Source organism: Thamnophis elegans, chromosome 11 (genome assembly GCF_009769535.1).
Source record: "Thamnophis elegans isolate rThaEle1 chromosome 11, rThaEle1.pri, whole genome shotgun sequence".
NCBI classification, from domain to species: domain Eukaryota; kingdom Metazoa; phylum Chordata; class Lepidosauria; order Squamata; family Colubridae; genus Thamnophis; species Thamnophis elegans.
The window spans coordinates 20,336,214-20,353,084 of record NC_045551.1 but is presented as its reverse complement, the minus strand read 5'-3'; the positions used below and the strand labels follow the sequence as shown (position 1 = coordinate 20,353,084).

The window sequence follows — 16,871 nt, the reverse complement described above, 5'->3', positions numbered from 1 at the left end:
ATTAGAACTGAATGACAAATAGAGAGACAAAACAAAGATAAAAGATAAGATAAAAAGTAGAGAAAGTGCTTTTACACAATTAATGTGTACTATCATTTCTCTGGGTATGGCAAAGAATATATTTATGACACATGTTAATAGTGTTGTTATGATTGGAAATGTCTCTATTTATACAAGATTTTTGAAAAATTCAGATAGGAGCATTTCAAAATTCATGTTTGGAGAAATTTTGCACCTTAAAATTCATTAATTAATAGACTGAACATTCATTAGACTAAATAACTGGATAAATATTGCTTGTATTCAATACCGGTAGTCCTCAACTTACAACCATTCACTCAATAACCTTTCAAATTTACTAATTCAGCTCCAGTGCCACAACCGCCCTTGAGGAATGCTGCCTGAAGCCTCAAACCATGACAGCCATCACAGCACAAAGCCCCATGCCCTACTTATATTCCACAGGCCTTGCCTTGCCCAACTCATCCTCGTCAACTTCTTGCCATTGGTGATAAGGCAAGCCCTTATGTTGGCCATACCCTAAAGCTGTTCACGCTGCTCTCCAAATTGCACTCTGTGTCCTCCAAATAGCACATTTGTTGTGAGCCTGAGAAAGGTAGCCTCACAGGGTCAGCAGCAGCCTTGTGAAGGGTCAGGGAGATCATGTGGCAAAGGTCAGATGGGCCTTGGAGTACAAGGTGGCAAGTGCAACTTGGAATGCTTCCTGGGACATTGTGGCTTTATGCTGAGCTGTTGGAGCTTCCTGGGCATGATGACTTTGCAGCACACTATTGGGCTCCGCAGCTCTGGGGCTACTTTCCACATTGCGGATTTCTTGGTGTGCTGCAGTTCTGGGGCTGCAAATGAACTGAGATGAAGGGAGATATGCAGGTGCGGGGCTTGGAAGCAGTTCCTTACCTTATTAAGGCTCAGGACTGGTGTGTGTGTGTGTTCCAAACCTAGTCAAATTTGCTTATCAATGGCAAGGGGAAGTCCTGGAAGTTCAGTCATTAAATGAGTGATACAGTCATGTGATTTATGCTTTACAATCACATCACTTAGACAGAAATTCAAGTTCCAGGTTTAAAATTAAGGACTACTTGTATCTCCTTACCAATAAAGCTGCTGTTAGCTTTTTAAGAAACATAGGGAGTCTAATCCTACATCATCAATAGCACAGTTGGTCTATTGGTCTGACAAGGAAATTATCTTTGAGCTATTATTTAATTTACCTTTAATATTTTTGCTTTTCCTGTTTTGTTAGGATATAATGCTAACAACATTTTAATGTTTGATAAATGCCAGTTCTCTATTTGAGTTATATGTAATCTGTATTACAGTTTCCTGCAGTCAACCATCCGCAATCATTGGAAAGGAGATACTTGGGAATTTTAAGTGGTTTTTTACTTGACCTTATGAAGGTAGGAATAATGATTGTTTACATCTACAGAATAGATAGATAGAGGGAGAGAGGGAGGGAGAGGGCTGTAATTTAACTATATATATATGTTAATAGTCCTGTATAATCTTATAATTTGAAAATATAATTACTTCATATGTTTGAGATGGTATGGGGAAGGCACAGAGATAGGATTTTTTTTATTTTCCCCTCATTTCACCTGAAATCGACACAGCTGCATGTTTTTAACAAGGTCTATTTTCAGATTTTGTATAGAATTTGTTTCCTTAATAGCATAAAATAAATTTAATATATTGTTAATGATGTAATAAATCTGAAAAATCCGATAAAGCAAGATCTTATAAGATTTTCTTACAACCATATACCAAAAGAAACTTGCTGTGCAATTTTTATGTATTATATAAATCTGCATATAAATGTAGTATACCTTATACTATAGAAGATTGCCGTGGGATGTTTTTTTTATTTTTAAGAATAGATTTTAGAGTCAACATTTTTATTTAAGAGGGAATGATAAATAATTTTCAGTTGCATATATTTTTAAAATTATGCTGTAACTAGCAACAACCACATCTATTACTATGTTATGTTTCTTAATTCTTAATATTTGACCTAAAGAACTTGCTGAAACTGGATCCAGCTGACCGATACTTAACAGAACAGTGTCTGAACCATCCATCATTTCAAACTCAGAGGATGTTAGATCGTTCACCTTCACGGTCAACTAAAAGAAAGCCTTACCATGGAGATAGCAACACTTTAACTAGCAGGTAAATAACTGGAAATAATAATGTCAGCATTCTAATTATTTCAGATATAACTTGCTAAAATTAAATAATACAATTAGGCCACTGTCAAACATAGCACTTTTTTGGTGTCTTCCATTCAATAAAAAAAGTAGAACAACCTAGATTTGGTTTGCGCTCTGGATGATAAGATTCTCTCTTGATACTTCAGAGTATCAGATTCACTTCTACACTCAGAGATGACCCTGAAGCCCATATATTTTCTGGACCAAGTACTTGGTGAAATCTATTGCTCATTGATACGACAACTTAGTTAAAGATTTCCGCCTTAGTAGTGGTGTGACATAAGTGTGTCAACTCCTTGAATTTTGGGAGATCCAAAATATAGCCAATTTAGAACAGTTGCCATAGTTTAGTCATCTGGGCTATTGGATAATACCCTAAATACTGTGAAGAAATATGATCACATGATCTTTATTTTCTGTATCAGGGCTATAAAGATGTTTTTAACTAATTTGATATTTTTTAAAAATAAAATAAAATGCTTTTCTTGTCTGTTCATAATATAGAAATCAATCTGGCAAAGGTACCGCTGTGCAGTCTCATCACAGATCAAACAGCAAAGAATTACAGAATGTGGGACTGCAAAGAGAAGATGCCCTTTCAACAAATGAAAGCTTTTTAAATGGAAATCTCCCTGTAACCTCTCACAGTCCAATGCTGTCAAAAAAGACAAACAATATTCCTTCATCTGGAAGTAAGGATCTAGCTAATAACAATATACCACATCTTCTCAGTCCAAAAGAAGTAAAGACAAAAACTGAATTTGATTTTAATTCCGAAGCCAAAACGTCAGATGGTCCTGGTACTAAATACCTGAAGTCAAATTCCAGATCACAGCATAATCGTCATTCATTTATGGAGGGTTCACAGAACAAAACTGGCACACTACAACTGGGTGAAAGGCATAGCCGTCACAGTTATATTGATACTATTCCACAATCTTCAAAGAGCCCCTCATATCGCACCAAATCAAAAAGTCATGGAGCTCTGACTGATTCCAAATCTGTGGGTAATTTGTCTGAAGCCAGAATTCAAGTTTCAGAATCAAATAGCAGTAGGTATTTTCCATCCAGCTGTTTGGACTTAAACTCTCCTACTACACCAACACCTCCTCGTCATGCTGACAGTAGAACTTTGCTCAGTCCTTCTGGGAGAAATAACAGAAGTGATGGTACACTGGAATCACGAAGACCATCTACAAGACATTCCAAAACAATGGAGGAATTAAAATTGCCAGATCACATGGATGGAAACCAGTTACATTCTGCATCTGCTGCTCATGAGTCTTTTTCTTATGGTTTAGGCTACACGAGTCCTTTTTCTTCACAGCAGCGCCCTCATAGACATTCTATGTATGTGAGCCGGGACAGAGTGAGGACAAAGGGCTCAGAGGGTGGCTTAAGCGTAGGGCAAGGGATGGCAGCCAGAGCAAACAGCCTGCAACTGTTATCTCCACAGGTGCAGCATAAATCTCTTACAAGATCTGTTGGCTCTTCACGTGAAGATTGTACAGAAGATTCCAATAGGGTTAGTTGAATTCTTGATTGTTAGAGTTCTGGACAATTCATGGTTTTGTACTGCATGTTTGCCTGTTGTTAAAAATAACTTTTATTTTTGCCTAAGGAATTCGTATCTTTTTCAGCTGATTTTTTTTCTTGTCAATTACTCCATCCCAGAGTTTATTTATTTATACTATTAACCTCTACCTTATTATATAAAATACATTACGCCTATTGATATATTACTGTTGAAATTATAATCTGTAATGCTGAATATTAAGTGTCACAAAGGCTACCCAGAAACTGAATAGTAGTTTGCCTTATGGGTATTTTCTGGAGTGTTTTTATAAATACCCTTCAAATTTTATTAATTAAAATTAAGGAGACACTTGCTCTCTTTCAAGCTTAATAAAATATTTATATTTACATTGCAGACAACTTCTGACCAGAAAATATAACTACCTGATGTGTCTTGCTTGCCATTTGTTTTCTTTTCTCTTGTCTGAAGGTGAATTGGCTAAACCTGTGGCAAAGGAATGTATCAGTTACAGTGGTATGCAGGGGAAGAGGAAAAGGGGTCAAATGATGAAACACGTACTCTGACAGTCTGTAGAGATTCTCAGTCATCCAGGTCATGGTTGTCCCAAAGGTGTTTTTTCAGGAGGCAAGTGGACTTTCTTGTATATTTTTTTTAAGATGTTTCGCTTCTCATCCAAGAAGCTTCTTCAGCTCTGACAGGCTAGTGGGGAATAGCAGGATTTTTATTTATTTAATTGTTTGTTTGTTTGTTTGTTTGTTTATTTATTTATTTTTATATAGTTGTCTGCACGGAATATAAATCCTTCTTTATCCCACTATCCTGCCACAGCTGAAGAAGCTTCTTAGATGAGAAGTGAAACGTCTTCAAAGAAAAAACAAGAAAGTCCCTTTGTCTCCTGAAAAAACACCTTTGGGATATACTCTAATATCACAACATAAGCCCTGCTATGAGGAGACAAATACAGAGCAGGGCTTTCATTATAATATCACCATGCATGTTGTCATTTTCATCATATTGTAGTATTTATGGATCTTTGAGTTTTAAACTAGAATAAATATACCAGAGAAGAAATATATTGGAGAAATATATGTTCTTTTTACTGGGAATTGAATGCTTTAGTAGGACTTCCTGAGTTGCCTTTATTTATTTGTTGAAAACCATTTGTTTTATGATTTTCCATCATTGAAGCTGAATATTGTAATATTTTAATAACATGATTCTCTTTTCCAAAAGTGACTATTACTTAAATGCATGGTAATACATACATTAACATCTGTAATAAACTGGGAGTGGAATATTGTTAATACCATTATAATGTGGTTAGTTGGAGACAGGAAGTATAAAAAATTAGAAAGCAGTATAAATACTGCTGGCCTTAGAAGTATAGAATAATAGATCTAAAAATTTGTACTGATCAGAATAAACTATTGCACAATATGAAGCCTAAAAATGTTTCCACATAAAATGTACTTTAAGTGCAAGTGCAAGTTAAGTGATAGTTGTTTGAACAACTATCACTTGAAATAATTTAGGTAAGATTTGTTAAAACCATTTATATTTTATGTGTCAAAAGACATTTTTACAGAAAAAGATAATTAGTTCCAATCAGGTACTTTTATTCTAAAATACCTTATTTTCTTAATTAGATTTCAATTTTTAAAATACATGCATATTTGTCTAATTTGCAACAATTTTATTGGAAGCTACCCAGAATCACTTATGTGAGATGTGCAGCTTATATAAATTGAATAAACTAACAAATAAGTAGTTATTAAATGAATGAGGATCACCCATCTTTGTAAATCTTTCTAGGTACCCATGGCCTCCTGAATTATGTATAATGTTTGGGATAGTATATTTTTTCAACAAAATTTAAAGGTCAATTTAAGGGTCAGTATGTTACCAAATAATAAGATTCTCCATTGGCAATCTAGTGGATTTAATATATTTAACATCCACTGTGGTAGATTACATGCCTTTGTCATTTTTTAAAAGGTTTATATTGTTTCCTCACTCAAAAATCATTTATTAGAGGGATAAATGAGAATTAGTAATTAATCCAAATATATCAGGCAAGTTACTTCTATGATGATAACATGCAGCTTTCATTTTTAATGTGGAAATTATTTTTTATTTTAACAAGCTATGATCAGATTCAATCAAGTTTCTTTCGTCTAATAAATTTATCTATTATTTTATTAAGGGTGGAACATATCGTGATCAACACCCAGATGATGGAGCCTCCACAAAAGAAAATAGACTTCTGTATAATGATTCTGTACCTCGAAGAGTTGGTAGTTTTTACAGAGGTAATTTAACTTACGCAGTTTAATTCTACTTTAAAACAGAGTTCTAATAAAAGGCTGTTAAATAAAAAACAGTTTAGCCAATGTTCAGACAGTCATATTCCTAACAAGTTGGAAGAATCTTATATTCTTCCTACTAAGTAAAATAAAGATGATTGGCTTCTTTTTAAAAAAGTTTTCCTTTACCAAAACTTATTTTGCCAACTAGTTTGGTATGAAGGAGGATTCAATTTAGGCATTCTTATAAGCAGATTTTAAATATATTATTCAGATGTTTGTAAAATTATGTTTAGAATTGCTTATGCATAAGTGTGTTTTTGACTACAGGTTTTGTTTATATCATTTATCTTTTGGGAAAATTTAGAAAAAGTATAATATTAGCAGAATGTACCACTTAATAAATTAAACAGACTTTCAAGAACAAGTCACAGCAAATGTTAGCTCCAACTTCCTAGGTAATCTAGTTTTCATCAAAAATAATTCTCAATATGCAGGCTGACAGCAATTGATAAATTTGGCTGTATACTAAAGGACAGGGGGGCAGCAAAATAACAATCTTTTTCAGCAAATAAGTTTTGGCTTTGTTAACATGTGAAAGGGCAAGACCATTAGGCTAATTGTGTCTTAATCATAATTGCTTGAAGGATTGCTTGAACTTTATAAACCTTAAAAAGTCTACTGTATTAGAAGGACTGGCCAGCCTATGACTGAGACTTAGAATAATTAAGGCTCAGTTTAATTATGTGATTTGGGTCACTATCTAAAATTTCTTAATTCCACTTACTGCATTTTTATCCTTAAGGGTATGAAATTCTGAATATAAAATTGCAATTAAAGGGGGAAAAGATATAATCTACAATAGGGGTGTCAAACTCTATTTCACTGAGGGCCCCATTAGGGTTGGGGGTCCAGGGTGGGCATGGCCAGCTCGGCATTACTTGTGGGAACCTGTGGTCGCCTGAGTGCTCTGCCAGCGAAAACGGGCTCCCAAGCTCCATTCTCCTAGGCACTGCTTGGAGAGTCCAAGCATGGGTTAACACAGTCTATCTGCCCTAGGACTGAGTATATTTTTTCTTTGACCACGCCTCCGTTTGCCTCTATTATCACAGTTTAAAAACTCAGTCTGCCCGATTGGACGTGAACTTGGAGAACTCCTTGGTCTTAGTGCAGATAGACTCAGCTTTCCATTGTAATTGAGTTTTTAAGTGTATTTGTTTGCCATCCTATGACCACCAGGAAAGGTTTGGAACTGAGTGATCTCCTCTCAGTCACGGAGCTGTTAGATCGCCAGCTTGCTGCCTCGGCTGCAAACAAACAAGGCGCCCCGTGAGTCTTTCGTCCGGCGGAGGCCAGCAAAAGGAAGGGGAACTGGGGGGAGGTCTCTGTTACCATCTCCTCTCCCAGCTGCAAGCGCATTGAGAAGCACGGCCGAGTCTCCTCGGAGCTCCGGCGGTTGCGGCGGCTCCCTAGATTGCCCGGCAGTTGCAGTGGCCATTTTGGGCTATCTTCGTGCACTTTTCACCCGGCAACAAGGGCGACGGCGGCGCGCGCAGCTGTGGCCATTTTGTGGCAGTTGGGGCCACGTGTGACAGTGAGGGAGACAGCGCCGATCTGATCAGCCAGATTGCGGAGCGCAGCGGTGATCGGTTAGGCAGCGTTAGCAAGAGCCACCAGACAGCGGTAGCCACAACGAGGCGCGAGCTTCAGCCTTACGCGCAGCAGTTTGATTCACCAGCAGCTAGTCCCCAGGACATCGAGGCCTTGTCTGGGGCGCCAGCAGGCCTCGACTCCCGCAGAGAGCCACCCGACAGCGACACATGGCCGGAGGAAGGGTATTGTCTCCAGGGCTTCCCTCTCCTCGTTCAGATCTGAGGACATTTGTTGCCGGCAGGCTCGTGTCCTTTCCTGGGCTATTGGTCCAGTCCCTTACTCCACAACCCCACTACTGAGCCACTATGCCAGATGGAGGTTCGGGGGGCCAGGAGGCACAATCAGGGCCCCCAGCCAAAAGAAGCAGGGTGGAGGCCCCACCCAAAGGGAGCAAAGGGGGAAAGGGATCATCTAGTGAAGGCCCCATGGGACCCTCAGGGAGCAATAAGAGGGACAGTGCAAAGCAGCACAAAGCGGGGGTGGGTTTCCCCAGATCAAGGGGACAAGGCCCTTCCCCGGAGTGCAGGGAGATCCCTGAGCCAGTCCCTGACCAAAGGGTGGATGTGGGCCCTGTCTCCCCTCCGCAGAACAGCTCCCCTTCATCTGAAGGTAGTCTCTCCAGAGATTCCTCACCTGAGGCCTCTTGGGGATACCCCGACTCTCCAAGCTCCTCATTGAGAGAGGAACTGGACCCTTTCCAGGGCATTCCTCCCTCGGAGGTGGGGTCCCACTCTGAAGGTAGCGTTGGCCGAAGAGCCTCCAGCAGAGCCCGTCACAGGAAGAGTAAAAGATCAGGCCTCTCCGCTGAGATGAGGGAGATTATAACTCTTGCCATCTCTCAAGGAATTGCGGAGGGCATGAAGCAGAAAAGTAACAGTAAGGCAGTGGCCTCCAAGAAAGCAGGCCCCAAGCAGGTTGCTGAACAGGCCCCGGCATCTCCTAGCAGCTCAGTCGCTACAGAGGAGCCCGCCCTAGAGGAAGGGGAGGTAGAGGATTTCGAACTGTCTGAGGACGAGGACCTTTCCCCTGCTAAGCCAGCATTCACCGGCCTCTTTAAGCCTTCCCTCTTTAAATCAATTCTTCATAAAGTGAAGGCCTCCACTGAATTGGGTTCTATTCCCAAGGGTTCAGCTACAGGGGCATCTTCCACTAAGGATCACAAGGAGGGCCTGTTTAAGGAACCACCCTCGGCCCAAGAATCCATCCCGGTCCCGGACCTTTTCATGGATGTGGCTCAGAGGCAGTGAATTCAACCTGGGACCCTGACAAACCCCAGTGGGGGGGACAAGACTCTCTACGCTGTAGAGAATAGGATGGAGGAGGCCCTGAAGCTTCCAGTGGTGGACGCTCCAGTGGTCTCCTTGACTTCTAACTCGAATCTGCCGGCGGACCTCTTGGAGGGTCTCAAGGCAGAGGACAAAAAATCAGAGAAGGCGTGTCTGAAGACCCACCAGGTGGCTGCCTGGACTATTAGGGCTTCCACCTCTGCATCATTTTTCATCTGTTCCTCGCTCCTCTGGTTGAGGCAGTTGAGGGCGAAACCCCCCTCCCAGAGGTCACAGTGGAGACATGACCTCACTAAGATTATCACCGCGGTCGAGTACTCTGCTGATGCCTCTCTGAACGCAGCCAAATTTATGTCCAGGGCGCTAGCTTCCAATGTGATCTCTCGCCGCTTGCTCTGGCTCTGCCATTGGCAGACAGAGATGAAGGCCAAGTGGAAGCTGGCCTCTGCCCCCTTCAAGGGGGGCCTCTTGTTTGGGGAGGCATTAGACAAATTCACTATAGAAACAAAAGACAAAAGTAAGATCTTACCTATGACTCTTAAGAAGTCGGATCGCAAAGGGCCTGGCTCCTTTCGGAGGCAGTCCTTTCGGCCCCAGAACAATGCCCAGTCTTCCACCTCCTCTTCGTATACCAGACCCTACTCCCAGCAGGGCGATAGGGCACAGGACAGGGGGTCCTTCGGGTTGCGTGGTAGGCAACAACACCAACACTCCTTTCGAAAGCCCTTTCGTGGTGGTTCTAATTCCAGGAACTTCCGCCACAGAAAGTGACCACCACAGGGATCCCTCCATAGGTCGGCTGCAATTCTACGCAGACAGGTGGGGGGAGATAACCACCGACAAGTGGGTGTTGAGCACGGTCCAGACGGGCCTCCGGCTGGAGTTCCTATCCCTTCCCCAACGGACCTTCATCTGTTGTCCCTCGCCCAGGAGTTCCCTGAAAAGGGAGCTCATGCAGGCGGAGATCCGTCATCTCATACAAATAAGGGCCATAGAACCAGTACCCAGGGAGCAGCAGAAACAAGGGCTTTACTCCATCTTGTTTCTGGTGCCCAAGGCGTCTGGGGGGTGGAGGGCCATACTGGACCTGAAGTGCCTAAACATCCATCTGGCATACAGGCGGTTCAAAATGCAATCCCTCCATTCCATCTTGGATTGTGTGAGGCGGGGGGACCTTCTCACCTCAATAGATCTGAAGGAGGCTTACCTCCACGTGCCCATACATGCGACTCACAGGAAGTTCCTGATGTTCTTCTTCGAGGGGGAGCACTATCAATACCGTGCTCTTCCCTTTGGACTCTCTTCCGCACCCAGGACATTTACCAAACTACTGGCTGTAGTAGCGGCTCACCTCCGGAACCGTCCCATCCGCCTGGAGTGTTATCATGACGACATTATTATTCACTCCTCCAGCCAGGCCCAGGCGCGGCGGGATGTCCAGACTACCATCAGGACTCTCCAACAGCACAGCTTTTCGGTAAACCTGAAGAAGAGCCACCTGAAGCCAACCACGCACATACAACACCTGGGCGTCATTCTGGACTCGAACTCTTGTCAAGTTTTCCTGTCCCCGGAGCGCCTGAGAACTCTCAGGGACAAGGTGCGAGTTTGCTGCACATCCAGGTCAGTGCAGATTGTCCAGTTATCCCAACTACTGTGCGTGATGATCTCATGCCTGAAAGTGGTTCCCTGGGCTCGTCTTCGTGCCAGGGAACTACAATGGTTCCTCCTACCCATGCAAAGAACGAAGGACAGCAATTCCCACAGGCGTGTCCGTGTTCCTCCAAAGGTGACTCGCTCCCTAGCCTGGTGGAGGTCAAAAGCAGTGAAAAGATGGTGTCTGTTCAAAGAACCCGAAAGGATCATTGTAACCTCCAACGCCGGCTACAAGGGTGGGAAGCACATTGCCAGGGCCATCTGGCCCAGGGACTGTGGAACCAGAGGGAGTCCGCCCGCAGCATCAACTGGCTGGAGCTCCGGGCAGCCCGGCTCGCTCTACGTCAGTTCTTCTCCCAAGTTGCAGGGCAGCACGTTCTGTTGCTCACCAACAACGTAGCAACAAAGGCCCACATCAACAGAGAGAGCGGCACACACTCCAGATCACTGATGACGGAGGTGGAGGCTCTGGGCAGGTGGGCGGAACGTCATCTGCTCTCCATCAAGGCAGACCACGTTTCTGGGACCAGCAACCTGGAGGCGGATTGGTTGAGCCGGCCATCGATAGACCATTCGGAGTGGCAGTTGCACCCGGACATATTCCATCAGATTGTGCGGAGGTTCGGCGAACCACAGGTCGACCTCTTTGCTACCCGCCTCAACACCCACCTGCCGAGGTTCTACTCCCATTACCTGTCTCCAGGGGCAGAGGGGACCAATGCCCTGAGATGCAACTGGCCTCCCGGGCTCCTGTATGCATTTCCCCTGCTTCCGCTTATCCCTCAGGTTGTGGCCAAGCTCCTGGAGGAGGAGGCAGAACTCTTGCTTGTGGCACCCCATTGGCCCAGGAGGTCCTGGTACGGGGACCTTGTCAGTCTCTACGTACAAAGGCATTGGAGGATTCCTCAAGAGATCATCTCCCTCAGCCAGGGGGCAATAACTCACCCAGAGCCCTAGTGGCTGCAACTAGCTGTCTGGCACTTGAGGGGGACCTCCTGAGGAAACAGAAATTTTCTGACAAGGTCATCCAGACCATTCAGGGGTCCAGGAGACCTTTAACGAACAGAATATATGAGGCCACCTGGAGGGCGTTCTCTACATGGTGTCAAGACAAAGGATTGCGAGACACAGAGGCGTCAGTTCTGCAGGTGCTAGACTTTCTGCAAGATGGGTTGGATAAGGGCCTGGCACCCAACACCTTGCGCCGTCAGGTAGCAGCTCTGTCCACCGTTGTCTCCAGGGGTTCCTTCCGCACCTTAAGCCAGCACCCTCAGGTGAAGAGCTTCCTGAAAGGTGCGTCGAACATCAGGCCTCCTACGGTGCATTGATACCCATCATGGAACTTACCGCTTGTCTTTCGTGCGCTGACGGGGGCTCCGTTCGAGCCACTCCGGTCTACATCTCTTCGACATCTGACCATCAAAACAGCCTTCTTGGTAGCGATCACCTCAGCTAGGAGGGTGTCAGAGCTTGCGGCCCTCTCGGTCAGGGAGGACTTGTGCATTATATACCCGGATAGGATCATATTAAGGCTTGACCCTACGTTTGTACCTAAAGTCAATTCACTCTTTCACAGATTGCAGGAAGTGATCCTTCCTAACTTCTGTCCCAATTCGTCACATCCCAAGGAAAGGGAGTGGCACAAGTTGGACGTAAGACGTGCTGTTCGCATCTACGTCAAGAGGACCAAAGACTTCAGACGCTCAGAAGCGTTATTTGTTTCCTTTCATCCTGGGTTGCAAGAACAAAAAGCATCATCGCACACCATCGGACGTTGGCTGCGGGCCGCTATTAAACTGGCGTACGAGACTCAAGCCAAACTGGTTCCGGGCTGGGTGACTGCTCATTCTACGAGAAGTGCAGCCACATCTGCGGCGTGGGCCACCCAGGCGTCGATCATTGACATCTGTAGGGCAGCCACGTGGGCATCTCCCACAGCCTTCATTCGTAACTATAAGACAGACAACTTTGCCTCGGCCGAAGCCTCCTTGGGGCGAAGAATATTGCAGAGGGTTGCGGAAGCTTCGGACTCTAACAGTTCTTCCCACCCCGGGGACATCATAGCTTGGGTATGTCCCATGCTTGGACTCTCCAAGCAGCGCCTAGGAGAAAGACCGTTGGCTTACCTGAACGTTCTCTGGGCACTGCGGGAGAGTCCAAACCTGCCCAGAATCGGGATTACCTTCAAGGTGATATCAAGGATCTGTGGAGGCGTCCTTAACGGAGTGTTCTTCGTTTTTAAACTGAGATAATAGAGGCAAAGGGGAGGAGTGGTCAAAGAAAAAAGATACTCAGTCATAGGGCAGATAGACTGTGTTAACCCATGCTTGGACTCTCCCCCAGCGCCCAGAGAACGACCGTTCAAGTAAGCCAACGGTCTTTTTCTGCTGCGATGGCCTCCTGCAACACTCTGCCAGTGAAAACAGAGATTGGGAGGGCCGAGCACCATTTTTGTTGTCTGAGGCACCACGGCCCGTCCTTTGCTGTTTCCAGGATGGCCCCACGGGCCATATCTAAGCACCCCATGGGCCAGATCTGGCTCACAGGCCTTGAGTTTGACATCTCTGATCTACAACATAAAGACCGCAGGACACTGGTACATAATATTTTTTGCTAAACCTTCACTTTCAGCCACAAATGCATCTATCATTATGGCATGATATTTTAGAAGGACTGAATTGTTAAAATGATTTGTTTTCTAGTTTTGCATATTGACAAACATTTAATCTAATTTTGATGCCATCTAACAATTTCCTGTGGATATGATATTTCAAATTCTTAATACATATGATGATTGGGCCTTATTGATCTTGGGCTAAAAATTATGGTCACTAGAAAATAAATACAAAGTATGCAATGGTTAGAATGCAGTATTGCAGGCACACTGCCCACAGCCAGCAGTTCGATCCTGACAGGCTCAAGGTTGATTCAACCTTCCATCATTCCAAAGTTGGTAAAATTAGAATCCAGATTGTTGGGTGCAATATTTACAGCATTTAGAGTGTGCTGTAGTATATAAGTCTAAGTACTATTGCTATAAATATAATCAGCAACTGGTTTTATTATTTTTCTGCAGAAAAATCCGATACATTAGGAATAATCTTCTTGCCTTCTCATTTGTGACTCTTTTGTATTTGGATAAATTCAGGTTTTATAGGCATTTAAAAAATAATAATGGTTACAGTCATTTTTTTTTCTCTGGGAATAATTTCACAGGGCAAAGCAATGATTATTAATTTTCTAGAAAACTTTCTTCGGTTTTAAAAGAAAGTTAATTTGTAAGCATTCAAATCTGAGATGAATAAGATTAAAATAAATAATTCTTCATTCTGGTTAAAGCATATTCAGCAACCAGATCATCTTCATTGATATCTATGCGTACAATACATTATATATGGATTGAAACCAAAAATTATCAGAACATGAATTGCTATAATCTTCTTCCAACTGAAGACACTAAGATAACTTAATGTACTAAAAGCTCCTCTACTACACTACAGAAATCAAATTTCTTTTAAATCTTTGTTCTTTTCTCAACACTGATAGAATATTATGATTCATAATCCAACATTGAAATAAACAGAAACACATTTCAATATCACATGTTGAGTAAACTATATAATCTTCTGCCAAGCATGAATATGTGCCATTTTATTGTGCTTTTAAAAAGAAATAATTGAAAATGTATACAGTGTAATCTTACATTTCTTCTTGTAGTCCCATCTCCACGCCCAGAAGGAACATTTCTAGACAATAGTGCCTCAAACAGAATACCTGCATTGCCTGCAGAAAGCAGTAATGTAACAAGCCATTCAAAGAGACAAACTGCTTTTGATTCCTGGTAAGTAAGGTTCTTTATAAAAGATAAACCAGAGTTAGTTTATATAGAAGTAGAAAAGTTAATATAGAAACAAATTAACATTTCCTAATTTCTTAAATAATTTATTCATTTGAGATGATTAATTCATCCAGTAGTCACACTGAAAATTTGACTGGAATCAGAAATTACCAACTGGGTTTAATAGATTCTGTTAATTTTATTGAGTTTCCTGTTTCATGCAGATCAGTTGTACCTTTAAACCTGTCTACCTTCCAAACTTAATAGAAATGTAATTGATGGCCAGTTCAGAATACATGTAAACAATGCATCTACACATCACCAAATCCAAATTTATCAACCTTGCATTTTTTTAATGATTCCAGAGTGGATTGACTTGAGGTTTACACTCTACATATTCATTGGGACCATGATGAGATCAACATTTATTCTTTTTCCTTCTTAAACCTTCCAGAAATCATTTTTTTGGTTTCTTGTTGAATGGTTTTTATTGTTGTGTTTTTATTATCGCTGTTAAACTTCTAGATTTGTGTATCACAAGATGAGCAGCCGTGTGACACACACATACACACATTCTTCTTGCGCCATATCCCTCATCGGATGTTGCCGATCATGTTGATGATCCTATTTTTATCAATAGTCCTGCAATTTCTGGGCAGCCTCCTACCCTAGGCATTCTGGTTTTACAAGCTTTGATCATCAAATGAAATTATGACATTTTTAGCAAACCTTTTTACTATTAATGATACTTTCCAGTCCTAGAATTATCTTCTGGAAGTCATGCACTAGATTTTCAAAATCTGGGATATCCTCAGACCTCTGATATAAAATCAGCTGGGCACAATATTTCTTTCATTTTAATGTCCTATTTCTTACATCCTAAGCACATAAGGATTAAGGTTTTAAATATTCTGCTTTTTTCTGAAATATTATTAAAGATGATTTCCTAAAATCTGAACAGTTCTTGCTTTCTTAGTTTGCCAGCTACATGGGGCTTGACAAAAGAATATGTTCATTTCTTGGGGGAGGAGATTTTGTAATTCAGGGATGATAACCAATTAGATTGGCAGTTGAGAAATTTAACAATTCCTTTGACTTCTAATCAGAGCACATATCAAAATGTATGACTCATCAAACAATATCTGTGTGAAGCCTCAAAATAGCACTGATTTCCTGCAGCTTCTCTCTGGCACATAGGGGTCTTGTACATTTTCCTTGGATTTTCTAAGTAATTTATCTCTTATTAAAATCTCACTGTTATTTTAGTCATTGTTGTTCAGTTCTCTAAGTTGGCACACTTCTCTGTCGTGACCTCTCTACTCCTGAGATGGCCTGTTTCCTCATTCAACAGATTTTCTGGATCTACAGACATTTTAGTCACCAGATCTGCAGCAAATGGCCACAGTTCATAGCAAGTTATTGTGTGTATTGTTTAAACTATTGATTATTAAGTTTCAACTGCTTTCAGCTTTTCATATAGAGTGGGATAGGACATGTCTTGGCAACCTAGGGCTCCAGATCCGCATGCAGCTCTTTCGTCCCTCTGCTGTGGCACCCTGTTGGGTGAGCCTACCATTGGCTGGCCCCATCCCTCGCCCTCTCCTCCTAGTCACTCGACACGTGAATATGGAGACAGACAGACAGACAGACACAGAGAGGGAGGGAGGGAGGGAGGGAGGGAGGGGGAGGGAGAGAGAGAGAGAGAGATATGCATTTCCCACAGAAAAGAAAACACCAGAAGCCACAAAACCTGGATAGGTATGGTTGGGGGGGGGGGGTCATGTGACTGGGTAAGAATGAGTGACCTCAAGTTGGCCACACCCACCCACTGGCTCCCAGTGTTTTCTGTGGGAAATGGGTCCAAATGGCTCTTTGAGTTTAAGGTTGCAGACCCCCTGGGATAGAAAAATAGAAATTATTAATAGCAATAGCACCTAGACTTATACGCCACTTCACAGTTTTTTACAGTCCTCTCTAAGTGGTTTACAGAATCAGCATATTGCCCCCAATTATCTGGGTCCTCATTGCTATCTTTAAGTAGTACATTCTCTACTGTGTTAATTTATAGCAAGATATTGCTGAAACTTTTATGACTTGTGAAATTTGCTTATAAAAACTCTGTTCACACCATTATTCAGCTGTTTTCTTTTGACACTCACATGGATAGTACCCTTCTATTTTTCTGACTGTCTTGATTCTATAAGAAGCCTGAGGCAATTCAGCATAAATTCCAAGAATAACTACAAGCCTCTTACAAATGATGTGTTGATTTATGGGATTGTTCTCCATTCTTGCACAAATTTTACCTTGTGAATTTTTGCTTGCTGCTGCTTTTGAAAATAAAGATATATCCAGTTTTCCATTGCT

The 16,871-nt window shown here is 42.3% G+C and overlaps 1 protein-coding gene across 5 annotated transcripts in view; it reads left to right on the top strand.

The window, feature by feature from the left end:
* The window catches only part of CDKL5 (cyclin dependent kinase like 5), an 80,423-nt gene that overhangs the window by 51,045 nt on the left and 12,507 nt on the right, over window positions 1-16,871 (top strand). For 4 of the 5 annotated variants that reach the window (XM_032226520.1, XM_032226518.1, XM_032226519.1 and 1 more), the window contains 5 exons: window positions 1,341-1,421; window positions 2,039-2,190; window positions 2,736-3,756; window positions 5,972-6,077; window positions 14,384-14,507. In XM_032226520.1, coding sequence (XP_032082411.1) covers window positions 1,341-1,421; window positions 2,039-2,190; window positions 2,736-3,756; window positions 5,972-6,077; window positions 14,384-14,507 — 1,484 coding nt within the window. Of the gene's footprint in view, window positions 1-1,340; window positions 1,422-2,038; window positions 2,191-2,735; window positions 3,757-5,971; window positions 6,078-14,383; window positions 14,508-16,871 lie in introns of those variants that run through there. The other variant, XM_032226522.1, reaches the window with a different exon arrangement.